At 40.7% G+C, this 12,628-nt stretch overlaps 1 protein-coding gene across 1 annotated transcript; it reads right to left on the bottom strand.

Moving 5' to 3' along the window:
- Positions 1–12: 12 nt before the first annotated feature.
- LOC101483903 (transmembrane protein 47) lies at positions 13–10,271 on the bottom strand. Its single transcript, XM_004563968.2, has 3 exons — positions 9,925–10,271; positions 7,021–7,161; positions 13–822 (listed from the first exon to the last, which is right to left on the bottom strand). Exons 1-3 carry the CDS (start codon positions 10,139–10,141, stop codon positions 641–643), a joined length of 540 nt encoding a protein of 179 aa, XP_004564025.1. The 5' UTR covers positions 10,142–10,271; the 3' UTR covers positions 13–640.
- Positions 10,272–12,628: the final 2,357 nt, after the last annotated feature.

Below are 12,628 nucleotides of genomic sequence, written 5' to 3' on the forward strand. Positions count from 1 at the left end.
TTACACTCCAAATGCTCCCAAAACTACAATTATTTATTCAGAATTCTTCATGTAGAAATACTTTATACACATTTACATTTTTCCATTTGAGACAAACTGGTGTCATTAAAAGAAAAAAAATCAAAAGTATGAACACTCAATAGCATACGTCAAAGCTGAGTAATTTACAGTTACTAGATATGTTTCGGCTAACACACGAGAGGAAGTGAGGTTTTCACTGTTCCTATAAAGTGGGAAATCATGCCACAAATAAACTGACAACTAGCTTTTTATCCTCATGAAAAGCTACAAAAATAAAAGGAAACGTGATCAGTCAGTCCTATTAAATATTCACTGCACATCCAGGCCTGTGCTGAGAATCTGCTTTCCTCTCTAACAATAGAGATTCAGTGGAAACGTCCAGCGTCGGTGGCTCGAGCGTGTCCAGAAAGCTCTCTGCGCTTTAGCTTTACCACCTCGCCCCCGATACCGGTAGGGCTGGGGCAGTGTGGTGCAGGGGGGGGGGGGGAGGGCAGTCTACTCCTACAGCCCTGGCCTATCTAAAAATAACGGCGAGAATAACACAGCAAGGGAAATGGACACGTAGGGTCTGTATTCTCCTCTTAAGTATTTCCAGCAGAGCAGAGAGGGCTGACAAAGTTCAGTACATTGCATCCTCGTATATGTCCGTCCGCAGGCAGAAGAGGATTCCTCCACCCAGCATGAAGATGGTGGCCCCCCAGCCGAGCCCATAGCCCCAGTTGAACTCGTGATAAGTCTGCAGGACCGTTCCATCGATGAACTTGATCGGGTAGAGAACCAGAGCACAGGCCTGCAGAACCACTGAAACCAGAGACAATCATGAGACACTGTTTGTTTAAAATCGTCCATTTGTCCTTTGTCCAAGCGATTAATCAACAAACCCAGTAACTCCAACACCATTAAAATAATCACTGCTACAAGTAAAGCCTTTCAGATTAATCATCCATTTAATGTTTTCTACATCATTTTATAACATAACTAGCTCGTGCTTTCAGAAGGTGAAAGCCATTTAGTTCTCCCAAAATTCATGATTCAAGTCAAAAACGTGACATTAAAGGGCCTCCTCGAGGCGAAACACAAATCTGACAGCAAACAGATGGCTGTAAAGGCAAAAAGTTACTTGTGAAAAGAGGCTTAAGTGTAAGAAGTGAGGAGGCAGCTGGTATAGGTAAGCAGAGAATGGTTATATAAAGCGATTTTCTTCTCTGCCTTTCTGTTCCGTGAGGTGATCTCGTCACAATGAGCTGCCTAAGATTTAGCACGAACAACTATAAATGAATGTCTCCTGAGGAGCCATAGATGAAAACAATTATATGCAAACACATTCTGATTATTCCCCAATAAGCCTCGTCCTGTTTATAGACGAGGACGGAATTATCATAAAGCATAAATTTGTTCTGTCTGCACTCTATAACAGTATTATTTCACACACAAAAGCATCCTGAGGAAAAAAAATAACTTTTTACTGAGTCAAAGTCAGAGCTTGTTTTCTTTCAGTACAGTATAAAAACTTCAGCAAGGGTTTGAGCTGCCAGTGGAGAAAGCATCATGCCAAAAACAAAAGAAATCAATTTAGACTTGGGAAAAAGAATTGCTGATGTTCCCAAAGCAGGAGATGTATACACAAAGTTATCACAGAGTGTCAAAAACTGGAGTGAGAAGCATCATCAAGAAATTCAAAGCGAGCTACAAAGTACCAAACAAGCCTAGCAGCCTAGGGAAAGAAAACTAGCGAGAGATGTGTCTAAAGACCCCAGAACAACTGCAAAGACATGTGAATGACTGAGCCAAATCAGGAAGTGTAGTCTTAAAGTAAAGACTGTTAGGCAGCAGACCAAGAAAATTCCTATTTTGCAAATTCAGGCTAGACTTAAATATGCCAAGGACAACCTGGAGAAAGATTAGATGAGATGGATGAGACAAAACTAGTGTTCTCTGGCCACAGAGATGGAAGGAAGAGGTGTACAACCCACACCATACTCTGTGGTGCAAGTATTATGCTAAGAGAGTGCTTCAGTGCATCTGGAATTGGGAATCTCATCAAGGTGGAAGGAATAAAAAAGGAGGATATGTGAAGATTTGGACAGAAAACCTCAAGCAGTCAGCAGCTAAACGGGGTCTGGGTGATCGCTTTGTTTTCTAACGCAACGACCCAAAACACACTTCACACTCCTGGTGAAGGACGACCTCCAGAAGATCAACATCAGAAGTCAAAGCCCTGACTTGAATCCTACTGAAAATCTGTGGAGTGAACTGAAGACCAAGGTCCATGACAGGACACCATCACATCTGGAGGAGAGATTCCCCAAAGAAGAATGGACTGGGATTGCTCAGCAGACGCGTGAGAGACACGCTGAAAACTACAGCTAACAACTGCAGGCTGTTATCCAGCAAAAAGGACACACAACTGACTGTTAGCATCAGGAGTGCTAATAATTTTGACCTTGGTAATGTTCGTTTATTTTAAGTGAAATTATTATTTTTTTCTTATGTGCAAAGTAAAATGATTTAAGCATCCACAGTAAAAGTAGGTTGTTTGGAAAAGCTGTTTTACTCTAATAATTCTGTCCTTTGTTTAAATGATTTGGCTGACGCGCAATCTAAGGAAAATATATCTAGCCTCAATCCATGCATAACAAGAATTAGCTTTTTATAGCATTCACTTATCTTGCGAGGATCAAAAAGCGCTTTAAGAGAGGGAAAAAAAAAAGTGTGTTACAGCATTCATGGGCTTCTGTGTTTTCTATCTAGTTTGTCATCTCCATAAATAGACGCTTTTGAAGAGAACAATCTTTGTGTGACACCCCTCCCTGTGGGTTTCTTGCTCGCTGGAAGCTGGAAGCTTTTTGAAGTGGCCTGTCTTTAATTCCCCCAGAGTGATTGACGTTAACAGCAGATTCTGGCTTTTAAACTAAAACCAGTCTCCCAGCTCTCTCTCACACTCTCTCGTCTTTTTGGTGAAGCGTGGAACAATCATCTTTATTCTTTTCATCTCAATGACACACGAGGTATCACACGAGGAAACAGCTTCCAGGGCTGTGAATCATTTTTCCTTTGCATCGCGCAGGATGCAGAAGTCCAGGCGTCGGTGTTCAAAAGGGTACTGTGGCCTTCTCTCACAAACGGCTCCAGTTCGTTTTCACGCATGCTAGGTGACGCCTGAGGAACGGTCTTTGTGCAAGTATGACTCCGCCTTTCCTTCCTATGGGAAGAAGCAATGGGTGTGAAGGAGGAATGGCTGTAGCCTGAGACTGCGGTGCTGCTGATGGAGCCCAGGCTGAGCTTGTTCCCTGCTGAGGTCATATTTCTGGACAGAAAGTAAATACCTCACAGTCACAGTCAAGCCAAGGGGTATTTAACAGTCCAGCCCTTCTGCTGTTGCTCCGTCGAGGACTGCGTGCCTGTGTGGCGGCTGTATTCTTGCAAGGCTCTTAAAGTAATTACACATAGGAAAGGATAACACAGCATTCCCCTGCTTTTCCGTCAGTGGCTAACAGTCAAAACCACAGCCATTAAGTCGACCACAGTGGTCCTTTGTGAGTGAGGTTTCAGATACAGAGCAAGACAAAGATCCCTTACAGTTTCCCTTCAGCAGCACACTGTTATCTAATGCTGTATTTAAAAGGCAATGCATACTGTTTGTACTTGCAACAGAAACCAGAAAACTTGCAACAGAAATACTTTAACAAATAAAGAAACACTTTCATTCAGAGTGTGTGACTTTGAAAGATGATACAAGTCTTGTTTCTACACTGAACATGAATCTGCTCCAGGCTCGGTTAGCTAATCACACAGACTGTAACAAGAGGAAACTGGTAACAGAATCCACCTACCAGCTCATTCGACACCCACACAGCAGCATACCTTACTGTTTCATGAAAGAAATGAACTCATTTTAAAATTGATGGCAGCAACAAGTCTCAAAAACGTTGGGACAGGAGCAACAAAAGCCTGGAAAAATAAGTGGAACTAAAAAAAGAAAAAGAAAAAAGGATGGGGTCCACCAATCTATAAGTGATGGAACAAATTTAGAAGAATATTCCTTAATCTACAACTGTTAAGAGTTTCAATACCTCTATGTCCACAGTACATTATTTCAAAAGATTCAAGAATCTGGGAAATCTCCACGCACAAGGGCAAATTCCAAAAAATTACTGGATGCCCGTAATAGTCGGGCCCACAGGCAGCACTGCATTAAAACAGGAATCATTCTGTCACGGAAATCACCGTCTGTTAACACAGTTCACCGTGCTATCCACAAAAGTAAAGAAGAAGCCATGTGAGCACGATCCAGAAACTCTGCCGTCTTCTCTGGGCCTAAGCTCATCTAAAACATACTGAGGCAAAGTGGAAAACTGATCTGAGATCAGACGAATCGGAAACTGGAATTCTTTTTGGAAAACTACAGGGAGTGCAGAATTATTAGGCAAGTTGTATTTTTGAGGAATAATTTTATTATTGAACAACAACCATGTTCTCAATGAACCCAAAAAACTCATTAATATCAAAGCTGAATGTTTTTGGACGTAGTTTTTAGTTTTAGCTATTTTAGGGGGATATCTGTGTGTGCAGGTGACTATTACTGTGCATAATTATTAGGCAACTTAACAAAAAACAAATATATACCCATTTCAATTATTTATTTTTACCAGTGAGACCAATATAACATCTCCACATTCACAAATATACATTTCTGACATTCAAAAACAAAACAAAAACAAATCAGCGACCAATATAGCCACCTTTCTTTGCAAGGACACTCAAAAGCCTGCCATCCATGGATTCTGTCAGTGTTTTGATCTGTTCACCATCAACATTGCGTGCAGCAGCAACCACAGCCTCCCAGACACTGTTCAGAGAGGTGTACTGTTTTCCCTCCATGTAAATCTCACATTTGATGATGGACCACAGGTTCTCAATGGGGTTCAGATCAGGTGAACAAGGAGGCCATGTCATTAGTTTTTCTTCTTTTATACCCTTTCTTGCCAGCCACGCTGTGGAGTACTTGGACGCGTGTGATGGAGCATTGTCCTGCATGGAAATCATGTTTTTCTTGAAGGATGCAGACTTCTTCCTGTACCACTGCTTGAAGAAGGTGTCTTCCAGGAACTGGCAGTAGGACTGGGAGTTGAGCTTGACTCCATCCTCAACCCGAAAAGGCCCCACAAGCTCATCTTTGATGATACCAGCCCAAACCAGTAATCCACCTCCACCTTGCTGGCGTCTGAGTCGGACTGGAGCTCTCTGCCCTTTACCAATCCAGCCATGGGCCCATCCATCTGGCCCATCAAGACTCACTCTCATTTCATCAGTCCATAAAACCTTAGAAAAACCAGTCTTGAGATATTTCTTGGCCCAGTCTTGACGTTTCAGCTTGTGTGTCTTGTTCAGTGGTGGTCGTCTTTCAGCCTTTCTTACCTTGGCCATGTCTCTGAGTATTGCACACCTTGTGCTTTTGGGCACTCCAGTGATGTTGCAGCTCTGAAATATGGCCAAACTGGTGGCAAGTGGCATCTTGGCAGCTGCACGCTTGACTTTTCTCAGTTCATGGGCAGTTATTTTGTGCCTTGGTTTTTCCACGCGCTTCTTGCGACCCTGTTGACTATTTTGAATGAAACGCTTGATTGTTCGATGATCACGCTTCAGAAGCTTTGCAATTTTGAGACTGCTGCATCCCTCTGCAAGATATCTCACTATTTTTGACTTTTCTGAGCCCGTCAAGTCCTTCTTTTGACCCATTTTGCCAAAGGAAAGGACGTTGCCTAATAATTATGCACACTTGATATAGGGTGTTGATGTCATTAGACCACTCCCCTTCTCATTACAGAGATGCACATCACCTAATATGCTTAATTGGTAGTAGGCTTTCGAGCCTATACAGCTTGGAGTAAGACAACATGCATGGAGAGGATGATGTGGACAAAATACTCATTTGCCTAATAATTCTGCACTCCCTGTATGGAGAAGAGATCTTGTCCATCTTGTTGACAGCAATCAGTCCAAAAGCATCTCTGATGGTATGGCTGCGTACATATTTAGAAAGACACCGTCGGCACTCAAAGCTCCCAGAATCCAATTTCAGACATGACCGGGACATCATTCCACTCAGCAGCGATAAACATAGCATTGTTCCAACTTTTTACAGACATATTGCCGCCATTACACTTAATTTTTCCTTTTTTTTTTTTTTTTAAAAAAAAGGGACACTTTCTCAAATACGTTTCCTTTATTAAATAAAATAAAATAAAGATTTATGCTGTTTGCAAAACATAATTTTCTGTTTTTATTTACATTTACATTTTACAGCATCCAAGCTTTTTAGAATTGGGGTTGTAGATTTCTTAAAATGTGACAGTTATTACTTCAGGTTTGGTCTACAGGCACAGTGTAAAACTGTCTGCTCCTTATATAATTTTATTTCGCAAACTGGAAAACTTGAACTTGGCACGAGTGAAGTAGCAGAAAGTGGTTTGCGCTTCATCACCGTTTTGAAAGTAAAGTGAGCACAATCTTTGAGTCAGTCACTTTGGTGCCGTATACCATTTGGAGCAATATGCTCTGACCGCTCGTTTTAATTATACGCTTTTAATTTATATTCATTCTCATCAGTGTCACAGTTTATTTTTACCCTAAGGGCAATTCTTACAAAGCACGGAAGAAGCAGCAGTCCAACTACGAGGCAGTTATGGGCGAGGAGTCTGTGGTGGCTTTTTTTTGTTTTTTTCCTCTCAGTGACTTCACTTTGTTGGTAAGTCTGCAAATTCTGTGGCTGCCTTTTCTTGGCACATCAGCCTGCAGGTCTCCAGAGGCAATACCACAGAGAAAACAAGCTCAGCCTGCAAGGCTCACTCGCCTGTGTCTTTTGCATGCTTCTATTTAATGTGAGCAGTGGAGCACAAACACAGGCATATATGGAAACTGCTGAAACACTGGGTTATTAGCCAAACATTATAAAAAGTGAATGAATGAATAAATAAATATATGGGAAAGGTGACATACCTGCAGTGAAGAGGAATATTGCCACAGTGCGGTAGTGTTGTCTTTGCGTGCCCCTGCACAGGGAAATAACGGCCACCAAAAAGGCCACCAGAGTCGTGGCTGCACCGACACCTAGCAACACCAGGGTGGCGATCTGCCAGTCTGCAAGAACAGGACACATGCAGGTTAAAGAGGAGCATCCTACTCATCAACAAAAGCTCGATTCACAGTTGAGCACGGCTGAATTGAACCGCTGTGTTGACAAACACGAAACAAGAGCTAATCCTGCAGAGAGAACTGAATGACGCAGAGAGCCATCAGGCCCGCATCAGGAATGCAACCGTCAAGAACATAATTAGTGACTCAAAGTCCCTGTAATGAGAACAGATGCAAAAATCCAAGGCTGAATCTCATGTTAATGCACGTTATTTAATCTTAGTTGTCCTGCTGGTTGGCTACATTTTTGCCCTACTTTTCTAGCTGTTCATATTTGTGCATGTCAACAAACTACATTTTTAGTCCTAAGACAGTATCATGTGGCAACCTCTGGAATTAAAAAAAAAATCAGGCCTGTGCAGAAATGTCAAGAACTGCATACAAATGGAGACAAATCAGCAGCCCTATGTTCAAATGTTAAACTTTGCAAGAAAAATAAAACTTTTTTTTTTTTTTTTGCAATCTGGTAAAAAAAAGAACAAACACACATCTGTTTTTTAAAACTAATATACAGCTTTGTGACAATTCTGCCATTTATTTTCTTTAATGCTCGTTTAACTTGCATTAAGGCTTCAAAGCAGGAGGTTGGCAGGTAGATGCTGTTACCTCCACCTGTCTGCAAACTCAGTCAGTGAAATGCATGGTTAATTCCATTCCAGGCACGTCCAGCTCCAGTTTTGATGGGTGAAATTCTAGTTTTCAATTGGTCTCTTTTTATGCCCAGTCATGTTACCGACCTGCTCCCAAGTAGCTGCAAAATGCCTGTGCTCCAACTTTCTTGAGATGTGCTGTTGATGTATCCATCATATAATAGTAAAATGTCTCAGTTTAAACATTCAATATGTTTATTATGGTCTACTGCAAATACAAATATGGGTTTCTGAAATCTGCAAACCATTACACTCATTTTTATTTATATTTTATGCAGGGTTCCAACTTTCTTGGAACTGAGTTTGTAATCAAAATTTTCCAAATACAGTCTATGGTTATGTATTATGTATATGTCTCCTTGGTCCTTGGAGGCTTTGGGTTATGAAACAGGAGTTTGTGATTGTGAATGCCAGCTTCTTCCAAATTCTTGCAGCCACAGTGGCTTTTTTAATGCCACATTTACTTAACATATTCCAAACAAACTGCTCCTGTTGGAAAAGTAAAACTAAAATCTTCCTGCGCGTCACATTCTTTCCTGGAAAGACCTCCACAGCACCAGGCTTTTAAAAGCAGCACGTGGCCTTTTTTGAATGGAGCTTAACTCTGTTCAAGCAAGTGTTGGTACAGAGACTGAAACCAGCAACACATTCAGGAGAAAATCTTTTGTCTGCTCGACCTTGATTGCGCATCCTCTCTTTGATCTCCCGCCCTACCTTAAACGACTTGGCTCGGAAAGAGAATTTGCATTTGGTTAACAAGCTCACCGCACAATTTTCGCTGGGTGTGTCTCTCCCTGAGCTTCTGGTTATTTGTCATAATGATGGTAAAAAGCTATGGTGAATTTTTCTATCAGGAACTGCCACTGTAGATGAAATTCAAGAACAAGGGTGAGAACCTTTGTACGTGCCTAATTAGTCTCTTTCGCCACTGGATGAACTGCACCTTTAACCTCAACACACCCATCCGCTCTTGTTTTAATGAGTTCTGCAGACACTCAGAGCAACAAACCCGCCTCCTATTCACCCCAACACATTCCACAATATCAAAGAGAGGTCAATCACACCAAGGGTGCATGTGCAAAGTCCTGTGAAAAATGATCAACAGCTAAAAATTTTAAATATTTTAAACATTTAAGCCACAAAATGAGGAAACTTAAATGGAACGGTCCAATTTTATCCTTGAAGTCTTCCTTTATTTATTTCAATAGTAACAGTGAGCGACTGTGTGTTTAATAAAGATGAAAGCTCCTGCTAATAGCCTTACTGTACAGGACAAAAGTCAACTGTTCCCAAATCTAGTAAATTTAATGCGGATTTGCTTCCCTGGGGGGAAAGGATGGGGGTCGGGGGACGTGGCTTTTCTGCCTGACAAAAGGCGACTTAGGGGGTCCTGGCTTGGTGAGGTCGATGAAGGGGAAGATGCTGAATGTGTCTCTCCAAATCCACTAAAAGCCTTCTGCTTGCTGGGGTGGGTTAACTCTTTGTGTGCCAGAGGGATTATGCATAGCTTTCTTGCATATAAACACTTTACCTAAGCACAGAGTTAAAGCATTAGAAAACAATGAGCACCAGCCCTTTGTTAAATAGTTCTCATCCAGCTGTCACAAAAATCAACAGTTAAAGCTTGGTCAGGTGTGGCTTTGTCACTGAGCATCACTGTGAGGCTGTCACGGTGAAACCACGTCATCGATCTGGAATGTAGAGAGGAAATTTATCAGCTGCGCGAGAAGTCTGAATGCCTCATCTATTGACCAGCAGCCAACTAAAACAAAGTCTGCCCAGGGGATGGTGGTCAGAGCTTGTAGTCAGACTGTTTGCGCAGTCCAGTATCCTCTTTGTTTATTTCAAAACAGGATATATCCTGTGCGCTATGACATAATTACAAACACCACATCACTAAAACCACCCTTCAGATCGAAAACGTGTTTATAGGATCAATCTGAGCTGTAAACAACAAAAAACTTGGTCGTGGGTTTTCAACCTCTTCAACAAACAAAACACCATTCGGGCTCCAAGAGCAACAGCGCACTGTTAAACAAACAAAACACACTGTTCCTACCAGATGTGAGGGTGGAGAAGCAGCTCCACTGGGGCTCGTCCGTGGGATGCCGAGCCACCGATTGGGAGCATGACTCCCACAGAGACAGGGAGAAATGCTCCGCGGTGACCCAGGCTGGACTGAGTAGAGCCACCACGTCCAGACACAGCGCCAGGAAGACGCACAGCAGAGCGATGAGCTTGAAGGGTCGGAACACGTACACCTCGTTCACGGACATCTTCTCCTCACAGGGTACACGGCAGCACGTCGGTCACAGTTACTAAACTCGCTGGAGGTCTGCGTGCTTCCTCTCCCACCATAGCCCTCACTGCTCCACGCGTGTCCAGCTGGAACAGTTTAACAGGAGACATCCGGTTGAATCAGTTTTTCAAAATAATCCATTTTATGGGTTTATATTATATTATATTATATTATATTATATTATATTATATTATATTATATTATATTATATTATATTATATTGGCAGTATTTTTGGTATAGTGATAACATTACATTATTATTTTCAGGTTACATTTACTGCTTTGTTAACTTTCTTTGTATAAATTAGGGGTGTCAAACATTAGGCCAAGGGCCCAGAATCGGCCCAGAAAAGACTCCAGCCCGATCATCCGGAGTTTTGACTAAATTTTCGTATGTTTTACATATAAAAACATATAATAAAGACTCCACCAACTCATTGCCATTCATACTAAAAAACAAAGTAAGTAATGAACAATTAAATGACGAAAAAAATTGTTTTCTACTATCTACTCTAACATTTTTTTAATTGAATTTCTATTTGTTTTGCTTTTATAGTTCACAGTAAAGAATATTCTCTGTGAATTAATTCATGGAAACAGCCCGAGCAATGAATCACCAAAATGTTTTTCTGTGATTTTAGACATTTATCATAGTTTTACTGGTCTGGCCCATGTAAGATCAAAGTTAGCTGCATATGGACTCAATCTAAAACAATTTTGGCATCCCTGGTGTAAATGATCGCAAAGAAAAAAGGTTGCAGTGTAAAGTGGAATGCCATTTATTTATTTGTCTTTTTAGCTATGAAAAAAATTAAGTAAAATAAAATAAAATCTCTAAATAAACAGACACACAAAGACAAAACCACATTTAACTGTTATTTGTTATTTGTCAGTTCGTGAACTCAGTACATAAATCCTATAGTATTCCTCCTGAGATACACGAGTGTCAGTGTCTGTGCTTTTATTTTGAAATGCAAGTCATCGTATTCAGACTTGTTTTAGATCTTTGTGGATTGGTTTGTTGTCAGGCGCCCAACAAGTTTGTAAAAATAAAGAAATTCTCAAAAGCAGTGGTCGAAAAAAGTATTTTCTTCTGTGTACACAATAGAAGGATTTAAATGCTGAAAAACACATTATACATATTATACAGCAAGGCGGAAGAAACGACATTATTAAAGCTCAGCTAAACTCAGTGAACACAGTAGGATAAAGTAGGTTTGTGTATAGAGTGACTAAACAGACTAAACAGTAACACAATGACACCTTCAAAGGGGCAGATTCTGATAAACATGCAGAGATTTCCTCCGCCTGAGTTTAGACAATAGTTGGGATTTAAAATAGTTTTTTAAAATTATTTTTATTATTTTATAAATGTTTGTGTATATCTGCATTAGCTTTCGTGAATGGAAAGTACCTCAGATCACATTGCGAGCTGCCCCTTTTGGCATCGCCCATAAACCAAAGCAAATATTGTGATGTTTTAATAATCCAGCAGAGGGCACACATGCGACATTCTCTAGCAAAAACTATTTCTGCTCTCACCACTTTCATACACTTTGTGTTGTTGATTTTAGAAAGACCAACAGAGGGATTTTTATGCACAGGCTGACCACAGAAATCCTGTGTTTGTTGGGAATTGTTGTGACAGTGCAACAGAGGAACTGACTGTCAGCTTCTTGGTATTTTCTGTTAATCCTGATTTGGCCTCTTCTAACACTCAGTGTGTAGGCTGAGCTCTCTGAAATTTTTTTAACCTCTTTTGTAAAACAATCCCTCAATGATCCATGTCTAAACGCATACGTTGTATATCGTCCATAAACAGCAGCAGATTAAAAAAACAAACACCTAATAAATCCTTAAATTAAATGACAAGGGTAAAATGAGATTTAACTATACAGTATTAGAGAGGAACAAAACTCCCACACTCACAAATAAACAAAGAAACGAATGCAATGCAATGCAAAAAATAAGTACACATTTAAACAGTAAAAGATATCAGTGTGTGTTTGGTTTTAGAAATTAATGCCTGTATTTATTTTTGATATTATGTTTGATGTATTTAAGGCAATATTGTTTTACTGAGGCATTTATTTTCTCTGAAAGAAAAAGGATTGCTCCTCTATGCAGCATGATCATGTTGAGGTTCTTCTTCAGTCCATATGCCTTGTGATATATTTCCATCTTCTGGTGAACTGCATAACTGCAGGGTATGAACTCCAAGGTGAGGCCGTGCTTGCAGGAAGTTTTTCGGAATTAATAAGTTGAATAGTTCCAAAAGTTTGTCTAAAGATGGAGGTAAGACAGTGCAGGTGAGAGTGTTTTCACATATTGCCACTGTTACAGTGCTGGAGCAGGGTGCAATTATTCTAACAACTGCTTCCACTGTCACACCAACAAGAACAAGAACAAGAGATGCTTACTATCCTTACATGGTGCAGATAGCAAGTTAAAGTGACCGATTTAC

This window comes from Maylandia zebra, linkage group LG10 (assembly GCF_041146795.1).
Source record: "Maylandia zebra isolate NMK-2024a linkage group LG10, Mzebra_GT3a, whole genome shotgun sequence".
NCBI lineage: Eukaryota > Metazoa > Chordata > Actinopteri > Cichliformes > Cichlidae > Maylandia > Maylandia zebra.

Bases quoted from the DNA above. Each gene is read 5' to 3' on its own strand.
- LOC101483903 (XM_004563968.2), bottom strand. From the start codon at position 10,141: ATGTCCGTGAACGAGGTGTACGTGTTCCGACCCTTCAAGCTCATCGCT. The intron at 7,162-9,924 runs GTAGGAACAGTG...CTGTTCTTGCAG, and splicing joins CTTCTCCACCCTCACATCTG to ACTGGCAGATCGCCACCCTG. The intron at 823-7,020 runs GTATGTCACCTT...CTCTGGTTTCAG, and splicing joins AATATTCCTCTTCACTGCAG to TGGTTCTGCAGGCCTGTGCT.